The sequence below is a fragment of the Mesoplodon bidens genome (genome assembly GCF_964165515.1).
Source record: "Mesoplodon bidens genome assembly, chromosome: X".
Lineage (NCBI taxonomy): Eukaryota > Metazoa > Chordata > Mammalia > Artiodactyla > Ziphiidae > Mesoplodon > Mesoplodon bidens.
The window spans coordinates 122,510,770-122,530,021 of record NC_138163.1 but is presented as its reverse complement, the minus strand read 5'-3'; the positions used below and the strand labels follow the sequence as shown (position 1 = coordinate 122,530,021).

Here is a 19,252-nt window from a genome sequence, read left to right as displayed (position 1 = left end):
ATCAGATTATTCCACAATTTAATGATGTTAACTATACTAGTGATTCCAAACTTACTCAAGCTAGTTTGGAAGGTTGATTCTTCCTTACTTTCTTATTTGGGAAGATATATGGATCATAGCTCAGGACTGACCAGTGGGAAACTGTCAGGTTAGTTTAAAGATTTTGTGATTTGATAATCTGATGCAGTGTAAACAGTTATCCAGAATAATGAACACAGGGAGAGACCTGGTGGGACAAAAGACAGAGATTGAAATAGTGCTTTGCTTCAGGCAGTTCCCTACATTGGCAATAGCAACTCTCCTGAAAGAGGAAAGAACTAAGATTTTTTTTTTTTTTTTTTTTTTTTTCTTTTTGCGGTATGCGGGCCTCTCACTGTTGTGGCCTCTCCCGTTGCGGAGCACAGGCTCCGGACGCGCAGGCCCAGAGGCCATGGCTCACGGGCCCAGCCGCTCCGCGGCATATGGGATCCTCCCAGACCGGGGCACGAACCCGTATCCCCTGCATCGGCAGGCGGACTCTCAACCACTGCGCCACCAGGGAGGCCCTATTTTTAAATTACTATTATTCATGGAAATAAATTTTCAAGATCTAAACAGAAGTTAAAATTGTATATGCTCGTTCTGTCTTTGGAAAAACCTAATACCCTTGTATTTAGAGACAAATTTCCAAAGTATACTACTACTGAGATGTGTTTCCCTTTGGATCATTAAACTTAAAGGAGATTCATCAAAACTAATATTTCATAGTAAAACATATTTTGACAGGCAATGTCTATAATTTTTTCCCTTCTTAGGACAAATTATATCTGATATTGTTTAAATATCTCTAAAGGAGCATTTGTTCTGAAGAAACAGAACAGCAAAAATATTTGGAGTGCTTTTACATTTAGAGCAACAGAATTAATAGGGCTTTGGTCATCTCAAAACCCTTTATGATGGGCTTCCCTGGTGGCGCAGTGGTTGGGAGTCCGCCTGCCGATGCAGGGGACATGGGTTCGTGCCCCGGTCTGGGAGAATCCCACATGCCGCGGAGCGGCTGGCCCCGTGAGCTATGGCCGCTGAGCCTGCGCATCTGGAGCCTGTGCTCCGCCACGGGAGAGGCCACAACAGTGAGAGGCCCATGTACAGCAAAAAAAGGGGGAAAAAAAAAACCTTTATGTTGCAGATGTTAACAGGTTTGCCCAAGACTTTTCTAGTGAAATAGCATCTTTAGTGTGGGAGCAATTTGTACTACAGCAAATTAGAGCTCATTGAAGACTCCATGTGTTAAGAGTAGCAAAAAAACACACCCTTTATCTGGGATTATTCCATATATTCTTATACATTTTAAAATAACTATTCCCAAGAAAATAGTTAAGTATAAAGTATAAAAAATTCAGTTGCAATGTTACTGATTTTAATATTTGTTTTTTCAGGTGGCTTAACAGAATTAATATGCTGACTGCAGGATATGCAGAAAGAGAGAGGATTAAGCAAGAACAAGGTAAAGGAATACTTTTTTTTTTTTTTACTATTGTGTTACACTTCTTTTTTCTTGCTGTTTTCCTATACAGTGATTCACTGCTATCACTTGAGAGAAAATGCGTATGTCAGTCTGTGGTTATTTCTCTTCTGTGCGCTTTGAATCCAAACCATAGCATCTTATGGGTAAGGTTTAGTAAATTAAACAGGAAATAAACTCAAATTTTTGGAGCAGCTAATGTGGAGTTCATTCCTGTTTGTTGCCATCTTCTTCAGTCTACTTCCTATGGAGGAAAAAAAATTAAAAAGCCTAGGGTGGGAGGGAGGGAGATGCAAGAGAGAAGAGATGGGGGGATATATGTATATGTATAGCTGATTCACTTTGTTATAAAGCAGAAACTAACACACCACTGTAAAGCAATTATACTCCAATAAAGATGTTAAAAAAAAAAAAGCCTAGAATTGGTCCTTTATATTGACCCAAGTCAAGGTCCTTGGTGGTGAGTTGTTTTTTCTACTTAGTGGTTTCACAGACATTTAAGTGCTCTTTTATGCAAAGAGCTCAGATGAATGATCCCTTCTTGCATAGATTATCTCATTTGCTTGTGTTCTTCAGTTCTGTTACTGTTAGCTCTGTGATCTTATGGAACTTGCCTTAGTATTGACCTCACATGTATGGAATACAGTATCCTGATGCAAAATTGAAACCTTAACAAAAGTTGTAGTCACCGTTCTAAAAGTAGCTTCAGGGCTTCCCTGGTGGCACAGAGGTTAAGAATCCGCCTGCCAATGCAGGAGACACGGGTTCGAGCCCTGGTCCAGGAAGATCCCACATGCCGCGGAGCAACTAAGCCCGTGCGCCACAACTACTGAGCCTGCGCTCTAGAGCCTTCGAGCCACAGCTACTGAAGCCTGCGCGCCTACAGCCCAGTGCTCCACAACAAGAGAAGCCACCACAGTGAGAAGCCCGCGCACTGCAACAAAGAGTAGCCCTCGCTCGCCGCAACTAGAGAAAGCCTGTGCGCAGCAACGGAGACCCAACACAGCCATAAATAAATTAATTAATTAATTAAAAAATAAAAGTAGCTTCACATTTCCCAGAGAATGTTTGCTATACATCCCTTGGAAGCATAAATAGTTCTTTGAAAACTTTTGAGACATCCTGAATTTAAAAGGATTCCACACATTGATACACATATTTCTAGTTGTGTCTCCAGTGGACTTAGCCTGTTGGTCAACATGAAGATTCTGAAAACCAGTTACTGTTTCCTCACGGAGAAAACTTTTTAAAACATCTCAGAACTAACGGTTAGAGAGATGTAAAGAAGATAACCAGATCCCAAAACCAATCTTTCAGCAAATATTTAGGTCAGGGGTCAGCAAACTTTCTGTAAAGATCCAAATAGTAAATATTTTAGACTTTGCAGGCCTTAAGGTTTCGGTTGAAACTATTCAACTCTGCTATAGACACATGAAGGGAAGTAGCTGTACTTCAATAAAGCTTTATTTATGGACACTGAGATTGAATTTCATAACATTTTTCACATTTTGAAAAATATTCTTCTTTTGATTTTTTTTAAACCACTTAAAATGTAAAAACCGGGGCTTCCCTGGTGGCGCAGTGGTTGAGAGTCCGCCTGCCGATGCAGGGGACGCGGGTTCGTGCCCCGTTCTGGGAGGATCCCACGTGCTGCGGAGCGGCTGGGCCTGTGAGCCATGGCCGCTGAGCCTGTGCTCCGCAGCGGGAGAGGCCACAGCAGTGAGAAGCCCGCGTACCGCAAAAAAATAAAATAAAATAAAATAAAATGTAAAAACCATTCTTGATCCACAGGCTGTATAAAAACAGGCAAAGAGCCTCATTTGGCCTGCAGGCCACAGTTTATCAACCCCTGGCTTAGAACCATGCGATGAGAGAATGGGGGTGACTAGAGCAGTGAAGGGTGAGGAGATAGGGCAGGAAGATTTCCAAGAAATAGCAAAATATGGTTACTGCCAATGGGAATTCAGCATCTTATTGAGACTCTAAAAAATTCACACTTGAAACTGCCTAAGAAAAATTAAAGAGCAACATAAAGTAAACGAGTACTAATTTTTGCACCACATGCAACTGATTTAAAAAATTGCTAAGTGGCTGCAAAATTTTTTTTAAAAACCTGAGAAGGAGGCAGGATTAATGAGGAAATACTTGGAGAAAATAATCAGTGAGCCTGATACAAAGTTAGCGGTGAAGAGGCAGAGAAGGTATTTTATTAAATATTAAAGTGTTTCTGAATAAGGCCTTCAGCTAACACTCTAATTGTATTAAGGTGAAATAAGCACCCATCCTGCCTGAAATTACATTGAATTCTAGTAGAAAAGATACTCTTAGTACAATATGGAAAGTGAAACATGGGAAAGTACAAACCAAATTCCATGGGAATGAGGCTAGAGAGATTCCTTCTAGGAGGGAAATGGGAAAAAAACATTATGTGGACTCATTATCTGAATTGGTTCTCGCAGGATGAGAAGTAATAAAATAAAACATTCCTGGGAGTGGAAGCAGCATGAGTACTTCCACAAATAACATGGAAACCGTCTCTATCAAATCACTGTGCACAGGCAGATCCCAGCCAGGACTATGAAGTGTCAGGCCACTTATTGTCACATTTCTTCATTGTTAAAAGTTTATTCCCCACTTTCATACTTCTACTTAATTTATAGGCCTACAATTATAGTAAGAGAGCTAAATACACAAACACACATGCATGCACACACACACACACACGCACACACCCACCAGCCTTCCTTTTCAAATTACTTTATAAAGCATGAGAACTGTTCTTTAAAAGTGCATATAGATTTATTTCTCAGTTTTTTAAGATGCAAGAATTAGAAGTGTGGGCAATGTGCCAATAGAATGAATCTTGAAAAAAGTCGGTTTGCATGAATAAGGAACCTTGGATTTTCAGGCTTCTGTATTTTATCACTTGGCATTGCTTTGAAGCTGAGCATGGCCTTGATTTTAGTGGATTTCCTTTGTACTTGGCATTATATAACCAAATTTCATTATGGATGAAAGAACTGGTAAGTCATATTGCACATGCACATTCCAAAAAATATTCATTCCATGGATTCACGCTGCCATAGTCTGTCATGTGTGTATTTATTTTAGTGCCTACTGGAATGTGATAGACAATCATAGGTAGAAGCTAATAGTTACAGTTCAGGTCTCTATAACCAGAATCTCTGAAATAATTTAGATTTCCACCTAGAGTATACATTCATCAGGTACTCTAACATAGGTCAGAAACATATTAGACTTCCTACCTTACGCAGGATTAGGTCTTACGTATTCTATATAGATAACTACTGGATGCACGTGTCTATTCCACACTTCTATAGAATTGTTTGACATCTAAGTACCATTCTCAGTAGGGAAGTTTAAACTTGATACAAAATATAGCTCTTTGAGAATTGGGAATATTTCAGAAAGATGCAAAGGAATAACTGCCAAACACTGTTTCTATTTAAATACTCAGTACAGCTTGGAAGTGACTCTTTCATTGACTTAAATAAAAGTTTAGTGAATTGCTGTCTTTAACTACAGAAGTATAAAGGATATGGGGTTCTTTTTCCATTATGCATTGTTTTACTTAGAGTAAACAGGGTTACACTAAATTCTGCCAAGATCATAATTTAGCTAATTATCTGCTAATCATTTTTCTATATTTTTCCAGCTTCAAATCAGACATTCATGACACATTATTTTCAATCACACACAAGGTCTTTGTAAAGCTTTAATTACATAAAAGTGAATGAAATACATTGTATTTCTTTGATAGTTCTAGATGAAAAAGTCAATTTCTTTCAAATTATCCTTTTGTATCAACATGAGAAGTAAAATGGAAATTTTCCTCTTCTGTTGATGGCACTGTTTATTCATGATTAGTTACTTGTAAAATTGAATATCACTGCAAGAGACATTAAAACTATCCATTTATTTTGTGCTAAATAGAGAGCTAAGAAAAATAAATTAATTTGCTCTTAGAATGAAAATCAGACTGGTTTCAGCCTCTGGGAAGCAGTGTGCCTGTAATTTTCCACACAAAACCAAAATGCCTAAATTTTCTGTGTAGCCTCTTCCCTGGCATTGCTCTCTCAAAGACACACAGGTTAGTGTGTGAAATGAAGTTAATTTGCAAAGTGGTGTTTCAGCCTTTTCTTAGGCAACCCAAGAAAACTTTGGTTTGATGGTGTCTTTTCTTTAATAAACCAAGAATTACATCAAATAAAGGATTAGAATTCTTCCTAATTTAGGGGGGGTTGCGGGGGGCGGGGGGAGGAGAGAGAGAATCCCGTAAATCTGTCACTTGTAATAATAGCTACAGAGATCTTGATAAAATGGTGATCATCTCCCTCTCAGTGTGCTGATAGGACCCCTTGAGGAGCTAACTCCTTGAGACCCAAGGTCTCGGTGCAAAGGTGAAGGGGGAACTCAGCACAGGTGCCATAGTTTCTGGAAATAGTGGGAAGGGTAAGCAGAGTGATCTTCACAAACCTACTGCTTGGGAGCAGGGTGAGGGGGTGCTTAGTACCTCCACCTCCAGCAATAATTTCCCAGTAGTATTTCAAGCTCCCACAAAACTACCCAACTGAGGCCCCAGAGCTCCAGAATTCACTTTTCTTTGCTGGAACTTGCTACAAGAAAAAACTAATGTCTAAGAAGATGAACACTAGGCATTTATCTCCTGTGTGATCTGGGTCAGACTGTCCTGGCATGCTACCTACAAATCCACCCAGTATTAGGGATCTTAATATTTATTGAGTGCTTTCAAGATGCAAGGCGCTTGAATATACGTTACCTTAGTAGCCCACTCACACAACTCTGAAAGGTGGTTATTATTAGCCCCCTTTTACAGATGACAAAACAGACTCCAAGAGATTATGTAACCATCACAAGAACACAGAAATGGTAATTGGTACAGCCAAGCACTGAACCTACATCTGCGCGAGTATATAGTTCATGCTTTTCCCACCAGTGTTTACTGGGTCTGTTTCTGGACAACTACCTCAATTCACATTTGAGGGGAGACTTAGTATGCTGCCCAATACTGGTGTGACCCAATGTAAAAACCAGATCTCAAATTTAGGTTAACTAGTGTTTGCTTATCCTTTACTCAAAGGGAATAATTAAAGTAGGAATTGGATTTTCAGAGACCTTGTATTCTGAGGCCTGAATATAATAATCTCCATTGCTAAAGAATTTTGAGCAGCAGGAGGAGGGGGGCTTGAAGGATCATGAATATATGTCACATTAAATTCTCCTGCTAAGTCGTACAAAGAGTCCCAGTGACTTGGCCCTTCGAGGCTTAGAGCAAGGCAGTTTCTTAGTTCAAACCGCAGTTCTACTACTTTCTATTTGGTATATTATAGTAAGTACTCAGTAAATATTAGCTGTACTTATTAATCAGCACCACAAGGAAAATATATAAAAACATTACAGTATGGGAATTCCTGGGTGGATAAGGGTACCTGTAAAAAATATGTGCCACAGTTTTTCACCTACATCTTAATATTAGTTAAGGTTCTTTTGTGATTTAGATTTTCATAAGAATAAGGAAACTTTTGTTTTAATACCTTTTCTCTTCTTTTATCATTTGAAATTCATATGGATAATACTTCTAGGTTTTTCCTTGTAAATCACATAAAGAATTAACCCAGCAGTTACAGGGTGGTTGAGATATTGGTAGAACAGATTCTGATGATTGGCCTTTGTGCTGTATTTTACTTACTTGACTAATGTATCTCTCGGAGTTTTTCCCCTTCCCTCTTGCCTGAGGTCTGCCAAGTCACTTTGTCTAGCGGCTTACATTTTCTACCCTTTTAAGTAGTTCTAGAAGTTTGGAACTTACAGCCCACATCAGCAGATTTGCCCTTTTGTGTTTGGCAAGAATCAGGGTTTGCCGTGTGTTTCCAAGTGGAGGTGGGAGTATGGTGTTATAGAGATTCATGTCAGCATGACTCTGGAAACAGTGACTGTTAGGTAACCAGTGAACTGAAGCCACAGAAGAGGATTGAGAACATTATTTTTGAAGCTGTTTATACCTGTAGAGATCTACAGCAACCTATGTATTTCTTCTTTGAGTGTTCATCTTTAGGATAAAATGATACACCTTTAAAAGGCATCATGTGACATCATTCATTAATTGAAGCTTTAAGTAATTTGGTCTGGAATCTGAAATACCCTAAACCTTATTTGACTTATGCAGTGTCTTTGTCTTAACTCCTTCTTTTTTTTTTTTTTTTTGACGATGACAACAACAGAGCAAAATTCAGTTTGTAGTGTTTGCCAATTTCCATGGTATAAATACTCCCACCATGGCTGATTCTGAACTCCCAATGCAATATCAACCGTTGGCAAAATTCCCGAAAATTTAATAATCAGCCTTCTCAAGCTGTGACAAGTCAGCTCCAGCACCCCACTGGAGGCATATTGCCCTACTGAAAATTGTGGCTATGTGTAATTGCTTGCTTTAAAAGGAGGTTGGAATTAGGTGATTGTACTCTTCCTTCCTCCTCAAAACCCAACTGAAAATAAAAGTTGGTGGGCCTGGAGTAGCGAGTGCTGGGGAGCAGGGTGTCGGAATGGAATTTAAACTTCCTTTTGTTAGCTGGTAGTGTGTGTTCCTGAAAATATGGCTAGAAACTTTTAATGGAATGTTGATGTATCCATGTGTGTGAATTTTCAGATTACTGGAGTGAGAGTGACAAGGAAGAAGCAGATACTCCATCAACACCCAAACAGGACAGCCCTCCACCCCCCTACGATACATACCCACGGCCTCCCTCCGTAAGTTGCCAGTAGGAATATACTCAATATAGCATCAGATTCTTTGACCTGAGACATCCCCTTTGTATGTTAAAAAACATTATGTAGTGAATTACATGTCAGACCTTGGGGTTTTTAGGGGGAAAGAAAACAGGGAGTCTAAAAGCAATAAGGGAAAAAAATTTTAAGTATACAAAGAATATTTAATCAGGAGAAGCAGTCACCACAGATTCCACACTAGTAAATATCTTACCAGTTTTATTAAGAAAACATACCATTTGTGTCAGAGTAGCCTTCATGAAAATATCAACAACAAAAAAAAGTTTTCTTAGAAAAAGATATATAAGTTGACCTTATGTATTCTACACTAACAAAGTTAATTCCTATGTCCTTTAGAAGCAATTGTAAAAATTTATATTATATCTGTGTTGAACATGTTTTGGCATGTAGCTTTTCAGGCAGCCACAGGGTCTAGTTTAATGTATATGTGTTTATGTGATGCTCTTCTTCTTAAGACTTCTTAAACCTGCGTAAATTATTCTGTGTACAGACTGTACCTTGATCTTTACAATTGTCCTGGTTTGTTTTATGCCCATTTCCCATCAGAATTACCAAAAGAGTCTCAATGCTGTCCCATTTTAGGCAATACATTGCATGGTCACGGTACCATAAGAGTCAATTCTGCCTGTCTTGAGACTGAGTCTTCCAAATAGGAAATGGAAGCTGGATTTAAGTGACAATAGCAGCCACCTAATTCTACCTCCATATTACTCCAGGGGATTTTTAACAAGAAAGGTGCTGTGCAAATGTTCATATAATTCTAGACCACTTCTCAACCTTGGCTGTGCATGAGAATCACCTCTGGAATGTTTTAGAAATGCAGATGCTCAGGCCTCATCCAGAGATATTAAATCAGAATATTTGGGACTGCAAACAGCTCACTGGACTGGACTGTGGACTTTTTGAGAACAGGGACCCCGTTCTATTCATTGTACATCCCTATGGCCTAGCACAGCACTGGTACTTATTTATTAAGTGCTCAATAAATATTTCTGAAATGAATGAATGAATACTTTTGGCTAAGGACTAAAAGGGAAGTCACATTTTTAATTGAAATGTTTGATGACAGTATCTCTTACCTAAGGGAAAAAGGAGAAAAGTAGACAGAAATGCAGAATTGTTCCTCTCCGTATACACATTTCCTTAATAGATGCTGCAGTGTACCAAGTGCAACAGACAAATGAAATAATGAAGTCAGTAACAAGATATAGTTTATATCATATTTTCCCTCTTTCCCTAAAACATCAGGGTCTAAATAGTTCCTTTAAAATATCTGTAAACGTGGGAGAAAGGGAAACTGCAGCTTGACCAAACTGCTCTTTAATCATAGCAACTTGTGAATTTCAAGAAGGAAACTACTCACATTGTGATTAACATGTGGGAAGATAAACTGGCTGCCCACAGAAGATGCCACTTAACTTCTCCTTTACCCAGAGGGGAAGGTGTACTTTCACCTTAGTCGGGCTTTTCCTGGCCACAACCTCAGCCTCAATCGTAATGATCACATCTAACAAATCTGGCTCCTCCTGCCAGGAAGGGGCCTGGGCTGGTCTGCTAGCCCCCAGAGCTAGAGTAAGGCTTGTCCCGGTAGGGGTGCCTGCAAGTCTTTTATAGCATTCACTTGATGCCCGTCCTTTTCCTTGGTTGTGCTTTGTGCTGTAACACATATTCCCAAACTTTAAATTCCAAGGATAAGAATATTCCATTTTTCTTTTGTGTTTATGTGCTCTGAAGTGGCTATGCTCAAGGCAAATGCTAATTCCCATCAGGGTGTAATCTCATCCTTCCTACATTTTTAACTCTCTAGAAAGTGCCACAGAACTGACAAGACTATAAGAAAGCTTATCCCTGACACTCTAGGAGCAGACATTCACCTATGAAGAAGAGGAAGGCTTGTGTCCAATTAGAGGCACCTTGTTTTCATATCCAAACTCCTGTTTCCTTGCTCTCATCCCCAGACTCCATAAAATCTGGAAATATGCATTTGGCAACAATTCAGGATTTTGAATGCATAGAGATTTCAAAACTTAGGATTTTATTTGTTAGTTGCTTAATATTTCTTACATAGGCACTCACGTTGCCTTATACTTTGTTGTAAAAGCTTGCACTAGTATGTCACATTTTTCACGAGAGCCCAGCGTGGCTGTATTTCAATACATCCACGTTTCGGTCTCTTAAAATGTCAGCTGGGGCCTAACTTTGAGACGGTGGAAATCAAATGTGTTCCTTGGCGATAGGCATGGTCTGTTATTTCTGTGGAGACTGATCAGAGGCTCCTTTCCACAGATGAGTTGTGCCAGTCCTTATGTGGAAGCAAAACACAGCCGGCTCTCCTCGACAGAGACCTCTCAGTCGCAATCCTCCCATGAGGAGTTTCGCCAGGAACTGACTGGGAGCAGTGTGGTGTCCCCCATTCGCAAGACAGCCAGTCAGCGCCGCTCCTGGCAGGATTTAATCGAGACGCCCCTGACGAGCTCAGGGTTACACTATCTTCAGACTCTGCCCCTGGAGGATTCCGTCTTCTCTGACTCCGCGGCCATCTCCCCAGAGCACAGGCGTCAGTCCACCCTTCCAACTCAGAAGTGCCACCTACAGGATCACTATGGGCCGTACCCCTTAGCTGAGAGCGAGAGGATGCAAGTGTTAAATGGAAACGGGGGCAAGCCTCGAAGTTTTACTCTGCCTCGAGATAGCGGGTTCAACCACTGCTGTCTGAACGCGCCGGTTAGTGCCTGTGACCCGCAGGATGACGTGCAGCCCACAGAGGTGGAGGAAGAGGAGGAGGAGGAGGAGGAGGAAGGGGAGGCAGCAGGGGAAAACATAGGAGACAAAAGTAAGTATGCTGATGGAGATCCTCAGCCTGTGTACACACATTCCTAACCTTTTCAAACTTCTTATTTTAAGAAAATAGAATTTTGTTTCCCTTTTTTCTTAAAATAATGGTTTTGCTGCATAGGAAGTCAGGTATCCCTTGGTGTCCCACTTTCAGAACTTGAGTAACTTGGGGGAAAAAAAGATGAGTAATGAAGCCTACATCCCAGGACACCCACAGTTAGAGCAAATAATTTTTTTTTTTTGCCCATCTGCCTTTTAAGGTTGATGGCATTCATTTGTTTTTCTGCCTCCTCTTATCCACTTTCTTTTCACTTGCATGCATCATCCCTTTGGTCCACAGTTGTTGCCCCCTGAGTTTGGGTTAAGAAGCTATAAATGCTTCAAGTAGGGTGTTAGCAGAACCTTGGTTGAATAAGTAAGTGAATACACATACACACACTCACACATACATACGTATATAACGTCCCTTTTCACCATGAGAAGATTGAAAGGAAAAATCCAAAAGAATTTTTCGAAGAAGAAATTTTACATAGCATTTCTGTCAACTTCAAATAGCAGAATCTGTTTCTAGAAACCAATTTGCCAAAAGCATCCATTTACTTTCTTGGTATATATGTTGATTGCAAAGCTCAATTTATGTGAATCAGCTCTTGAGAGAGAGACAAGTCATTAAGTAACCCTCTGATTGGCATGAAGAATATGTTTACTAGTTATCAAGTTATTTATCCAACATGCCATACCAAGCTTCTGTTTATAACTAATGTGATATACCAGTCCAGAAACCCGGGCTAGTTTAAGAGAAAGGCTATAACTCACTTATTTTACTTAGAAAGAAAATCTAGTTCTGGCTATAAAACTTGAATATAAAATACCCCCCAAAATAGTATAGAAGAAATAGTATGAAATCTCTTTATTCAAAATGAAGTATGGGCCAATTAGTGCAGATGACCCAAGCCAGTGCTGATGAAACCACAGTTACTGCTTTGGTCCCACTAGGGCATTAGACTTCTCTTTTTAAAGGATACAAACAGACTGTGTCCTTTGGCCCATTTCACACAGTATGGAGACTTTGATTACAGGATATATTAGTGTAAGTTCTTCATCACAACTGGAAAAACAACTCAAAGCTCACAGGTTACCAGCAGGTCAGGAGCCTCATGTCAATTTGAAGCTTGGCTCATTTAAAATGAGGGTTACTTTGGAGATAATCGACAAGAAAATACAGTGGACCTTTTCTACTACCAAAATATGAGTTGCTTATAATAAAATTCATACGTTAAAGCAGTTTCCATGTAAAGTATATTTTAGCCATAATCTCCACGAGGAGCGTTATAAAAGGTATCCTGTTGGTTCAGGAAAGGTGATTACCTGCCACGCCCTCACAACATTCACATCTCTTAGAAATTATAGAAGAGTCTTGTGGAGGAAAAATCTAGGAACCATGTCAGGCCTCTGTAGGAGTTCTGGCAAGCATGATAATATATTTTTAATATTAAGATGATTAGTATAAGTTGTTTTCTAAAACTTAACTAAGGATGAGTTAGAAACCTTTCAACTGTTGTCCATGTGCTGCACAACTGCTACAACTAAGTATGTGAGGTTTATTCAGCATTCTACAAATGCATTGGGGAAAATACTTCATCTCTGCCATTTTAAAATAAATTATGTTGAAATTAGGCACAACCCTCTGAAATAGAGAATCCTGTTCATGACACATTCCATCATTGCCACGGGTACAAGTCTTTGAGGCTGTCTTTTTCAACTGGCTAGATACTTAGCAGTTCCTCCTGGGCATTGTGTAGGGAGGACTAGAATGGAGAATACGTGTCCTAGGACCTGAAAGGCAAACCTAGCCCTGGGCTCGCCCTTCCTTCAGGCTCCACTAGCCCACAGAGCATCCCTAGTTAGATGGCGTTCGATTATTTTTTCTTCTAGTGTCTGTTTTTTGCTGTTTTGTTGATTGGATATATTTTTAGCCATACAGATGTACTCCCAAGTTGGTGGGTTTTTCCTTTAGGTTCCCGAATGAGTCAAGTGGGCAGTTATTCAATACTTTCCATCTTTTTCAGCAGGCTCTCTCTTTGTGGAATGATTGCGATAAGGCAGAACCACCCTAGAAGTGTGTCGGTAAACTTGGTATTATTGCCCATTCTGTCTTTGCGGCTCGATATCGTGGGGTAGTTTGCATTATTTCAGTTGGATCTGTTTCACTAAAGGTAGCCGTGCACTATCTTGCAGGGCCCCATTTCTTTCTGGGTATTTTTCTATAATCTTGCCACTTGATGTCTCAGTGTCCTTTAAACCATCCTCAACAGGGCAGTACGTTTCATGCTTGCCTGCAAGATGCTTCTTAACTTAATGGAGTACATGTTCGCCTTCCCAATGATGGTTTTTCTGCATTACTGTTTCTAATATTTAGGAGTGTGCAATTTGATGAGCACCTCCTTTGGGAAATATCAGCTCTAAAATCAGTGTTTTCAAAAGAATCTTCAAGGTCTAGTTAAGGAGTGTCTTGTTCATGACTGCCCTGAGTCGGCCATTAGGTGTAAGTATTCCAGGCTGCTTATTCAAGTCAAGCTGTTTGGTGTTCTGTCAGGAGAGTCAAAATTATACATGGGAAAGAAGCTGTGGCCATCCCCTCAGCCTCACACTTACAGCGTGCCCTCCGCCCGGAGCTCTCACTGTGCTACCGCTCCGGTCAGCAGGCTGCCGTGCTTGTTAGAATCAAAGACCAGCAGTGATGTGTTACTAACTGTCCTGCTCGAGGCCAGCAAGCGCTGTGACCTACTAAAGTGAATTTGCACTAATCAAGTACAGACCTGCAGAGCAAATAAGTTTCACGTCCCTAGCTCCAAACATTTTTCTCAGTTTGCCAAGAAATTAAAAATAGGAAGTACCAGGCACGTGAGCAGAAGGAGCCATGGGAGAAAATATGAAAATATAGCTTATCTTCAGCTTTAAGGGTGAAGAATTATGGCACCAACCAAACCCCTCTCGTGATCTATATTATATAGTGCTTATGAGTTTACAGAGCAATCTAAGAAGCAAGATGTACCTAAATCTGTGACCTAGATGTTTTTTCATTTTCTTCGTACAGGTGGAATTTGGCCCTGCTTACGAGGTGTAAATTTAGTCTTCTTTAGAGCATACTTCAATCTACGTTCTCATGGTTGAACTACCTTTTGTCTTATTTTTGAAATTCAATTCTTTAACTGAGTCATACTGTGATTTTTCTGAGGCTGAACTCATTTTAGTCTAAAGTGGATGGTACTAAAAGTACACAGATGAGACCTGTTGTGTTTTCCTTTGACAGAAAAGTCAGCTTGAATATTAATTATCCTGACCTACTTCACTGGCATTTGGGAGAAGACAACTAATTTCCTATTATCCCAATTAGCAGTTTCGAAGCTGACTGAGGTATAGGCCTTATAATACCTCAGTGAAATTAAATTATAAATTATGTCGGCCTACTCAGCTTTCAAGGAGTATAAATCATAAAAGTGTGGGACAAAATATAAAGATATTATATTTATTCTTTATTCAGAAATCATCTGCCATAACACTAAAATACGGTTTTGGTTAATGCAGCTTGAAGTCTGCTTCTAATAGTTCTCTTTCCTTTGCCATACTAGGCAGTTTAGATGAGGTTTTTGAAAGCTTTATCCCTTAATCCTGCTGATTTCCCTCTTGGCAGTTAAAAGAGTACTCTTTACTAGCCATGCATTCTTGGTGCCACCAAGTACTCAATGAAGTTATAGTGTGCTCTTTTTCATTGCCTTAGGGATAACCTATCAGCATTCTTACTTAATTTACACATTTATTAGCTTGGTCTTAGAAATCTAAAGCAAAACCTAGGGTTTTTTTTTTAGGGGGCTGAGGGTGGGGAAGATAAAATGTTACCTAGTAGCTACAGTACATATCAGGTTATCTGGCTAAGATATTTACTGATGCTTTCAAAATGAAGTCTGCCAAGAAATGTATTTTAAATTTATTTTTTTGAATCTAACATCCATTGCACACCATTGGTAACTTAAGAGCTGTACAAAATGTGCAGCTCAGTGCCCTAATATCTTAAATTATATAGGCAGAGAGGCTAGATAATGACTACCAATATCGTGCAGAAGAAGATAGATTAATCTTCTTCAGTTATTTTAAGGGTCTTAGAGTAATTTCCTGAAGAGTTTCTAAAAGCCATGAATTTTATTTTTAAGAACATTCATGTAGGAAGTATGTGGGCTAGGGGAAGATATTCCCAGAATATGAAATTGTGTTAAAGGAAAAAAAAAGAGCAAGCTGAAAATAAAGAAAAATGTTGCAGCACTTTTTACTGTTTTATTTATTGTCTAGATAAATTATGTTCAAGCACGAAGAGTTTGGAAGAGCATCAATAATATCTTAAATTATAGTTCAGGTCTAAAGGGAATAGATGGAAAAGATATACAAGCAATGTGAATAAAAAGACATGCACCAAAAAGTCAGAGAAAGAATAGTAGAGAACCTTAAATATGTCACTTTTGTGAAGTTTAAGGGCACCATTCTTGGCTGGTTATGTAACAAGTATATATTTTTTTTAAAAAACGGAAAAATCTAGAAAGCAGTAAACAAATATTCTCTTAATACTGTATTGTCTGATTTTGAAGAAAGATTGTTAGGGAGACAGAAAACACTGAAGACTGGATATAAAGTAGAATGTAGCTATAATTTCAATATTGGTTACAGGTTGGATTTTTAATCACACCTCCCTCGCTTTTTGGCTTAAATAATGAGGAAAAGGTAATTATCCAACTTACTGAAAGTTCAGAGGTGGGGTTGTTCTGGAGTAAATGTCATGGCTCTGCAGTGTCAGGACTCAGTTAACTTTTCTGTAATGCCAGCAGCTCTGAGCATCACTTCTCATAAGATAGCATCCAAAAGAGCCAAAGACCAGGCCCTATTCTTAGTCCTTTTTGTAAAATCAAAACTTCCTGGATCCTTCTGGCAGACTTGGCCCTAGATTTCATTGACCAAGGCTGCATCATATGCCCCTGCCTAAACAGCAAGGGAAATGGAATGATTATGTGTTTAGACTAACCTTGATTTGTTATTAAGATCATGAAGAAAAGGAGTATACTAGACTGCCTATCATTACTATCTACATGAGCCTCTCTACTATTATGTATGTTATATCCTCAAATATATTTGTTCCAGTAATGTTTCACTCTTTCAGTGTGTATATGCAAACACACACTGCAGATCACATCATTTAAAAGTCTTGGCCCTAACGAAATGTTAGATAATCAAAGGGGGGTATATATTATATAACCCTGAAAATATAGCAAGTTAGATATAATTATTGTTGACCTTTGAAATGAATAAGCATGTTTTCCTATAAACACTAAGTGATCAGAGGTTAGAATACAGTCTCTGGAGACATTCCTCAGTTCACATCCTTGCTTTGTCACTCTACCACTTCCAAGTGGTATGACTGATCAAATTATTTAACACCTCTAGACCTCAATTGCTTCGTTGTTAGATGATGTGGTAACAGTACCTACCTTTTGAGGTTGTATGAGGATCAAATGAGGTAATGCCAGAAAGCACTTAAGTTTCCATTTCTGACACACTGTAAGTCTATCCAATAAATGTTTTATAATTATGTAATTTATGTAGATTTCGTACAGATTTGGATTTAAGCAAAAAGGGCAATTACAGTACTTAAATAGTGAATCAGTCCTGGCAAACCTCACTAGATAACATTTACCTGACTACATGACCTAACTTTGTTAGGTCAAAATCTGCTGCCTATCGAAGGAAGTCTGGCTCCCTCAGAAGTCACTCATCACCTAGCTTCATCCTGATTCATTTGTAAAACGTGTTGAAATTGCAACTTGTACTTTAACGAATAGCCCGCATCAGCCAGGAAAATATTCTCAGAAGTTTTATAATAAATAATGAAGCCAGATTCAATTGGCAAAGGAATGAATTCTAGATGCTACAGAGTCATACCAGCAGAAGATGTGGACAGATAAGAGTTAAAGCTCACATAAAAGGATGACAACTCCTCACCAGTATAGGTAAGACAAGTTATGATTTACAGTTTGTTTCACCAAGAAAGATGATTAGATTCAGCCATACTGCTACTTGTTACTATTTTCACACATCAAAAAGGCAATTCACTTCCTTCAGATCAGTGGTAGCATATAGTCAGTTTCTCAGCAGAGTTTGTTCTAGCTCATTTTATGAAAACCTGTTCTAAGTTTAGACTCCTTTTACCTTGGTCACCCTTGCCAGAGAAAGCTGAAGGTCACAAATGCCTCCTTTTTTTCTCTCTACATATGAAGTCTACCACCTATGGTTACCAACTACTGGAAGATAGTAGGTTAAAACATAATAGGAATGCACCATAAAACATGTCTTGGAAGTTTTTAAACTTCCCCACATGTTTTTCTTTTATTGTTTAATTGAAAAGTAGTAACTTGCTTGTTGCTAAATAAACAAACTAATTAATTAAGAAACAGTGATGAAAGTGAAAAGCAACCCTCTCTCCTTCTTATTCTCCAGAGGTAACTTCTGTTAAAAGTTAAAGCTTTCAAAATTCTTGTATGAATTTGTTTTTCTCATATGTCTTTTTCCTGTAACTCAATGTGAGTAGCGAGGTGAGGTATGGTTTAGTTGGTTTCAAGTTAGTGTATTTCCTCAGAAATTTTTTAACATCTTTATTGGAATATAATTGCTTTACATTGTTGTGTTAGTTTCTGCTGTATAACATTTTTTGATGTGACCTTAGTTTATAATATAAGCAGCAGTCTTGTGAGATTATTTACATACCACCTCAGAACCCAGCCCCAATCCCAACATATATCGCCCTAGAAGATGCAACAGTTACCTGTTGACTATTTCAAAAATTATGGAAGGAGAAATGTGAGAAGGAAGAAATGACAATGGCTGTATATGCACGCTTACACCCTGCACACACACACTCATAGTCATGTGTCAGAAGCTTCTTGCCTACCTGCCTAATGCCTTAGTGCTCTATGACTTTTGCCCACCCTCCTTTACGGTGGTCTTCCAGTAATGTCAATTTATCCCAAAGCTCTGTGATGAAAACAGCTAAGCCAGAGCCAACTAGCTAAAAAACATAACAAGTCTAGCCTTCAAAAGCCAGAATATAGAACTCAGAGATGGGCTTCAGAACCACTGTGTCCGGTGGTCAGAGTTTTTTCACACATGACTTTGGCTTTAAACCTTTTACTAAACCATCTCCCTTACTTCTTTTTTCCAGCGTTCTCACTAGTTCCATTCTTCTGGCCTCCCAGACTTCCTTATGTTTAGCCATAGGCACCTTAGACCTAATATTTGGTCTTAATAGCTCAATCTATTACACTCTGAAATTTTTCCTTTAATGTGAAAATATTCTCATTAATATAACATCCATTAAGGGAAAAGTATCTATTACTATGTATTTTAAATGCAAAAGTGACAGTTGGTCATTAAAATTTTTTTAATATTTAAACCTCATCTTTGAGAACTTCTAGAAGGTTCTTATCTCAGGTATGTACTATGACAATTTCATATATACTTGTTTCTATTACAAACACAGAGTATACCAATAAAATCAACTTTCTAGGCTATTTCACAGAAACCGTAGAGTATTTGAAAATAAGAGTGACAGTTATTAAACTCATGGATTCATTTCACAGCTATAAATTCTTTAACATTCTTAGTCATGGATTCCCTAATATTTCAATATCTACATTTAGCCCACTAGAATGTAAACTAAACCTCCATTTTGTACTTTTAGTTTGCTGTTATCAATACATACTCTAATTAGTTCTAAGCATGGATTTATTCATTCATTCAAGAGACATTTACTGTTTATTTACTACGTGCCAGGTACTATGCTAAGAGTATATCTAGCTCTTCCATAAGTCTACTTACAACAAAAATTTGTAAATAATCTTTGAAAAATAAGAAAAATCTTTCTGATAACATAAAACAGAGCAAATACTTCAAAGTATGCAGCTTCTTTCTTACGTTGTGCCAATAATTTCCCCTAATAACCAATTGATAATATTATAAAAATGATTCTTTGAGAGATAGCACAAGGTA

The 19,252-nt window shown here is 38.6% G+C and overlaps 1 protein-coding gene across 5 annotated transcripts in view; it reads left to right on the top strand.

Moving 5' to 3' along the window:
• CNKSR2 (connector enhancer of kinase suppressor of Ras 2) overlaps positions 1–19,252 on the top strand; it is a 254,002-nt gene that overhangs the window by 203,381 nt on the left and 31,369 nt on the right. For 4 of the 5 annotated variants that reach the window (XM_081222654.1, XM_081222653.1, XM_081222652.1 and 1 more), the window contains 3 exons: positions 1,416–1,483; positions 8,190–8,290; positions 10,616–11,162. In XM_081222654.1, the coding sequence (XP_081078780.1) occupies positions 1,416–1,483; positions 8,190–8,290; positions 10,616–11,162 (716 nt within the window). Of the gene's footprint in view, positions 1–1,415; positions 1,484–8,189; positions 8,291–10,615; positions 11,167–19,252 lie in introns of all 5 variants that reach the window. The other variant, XM_081222651.1, reaches the window with a different exon arrangement.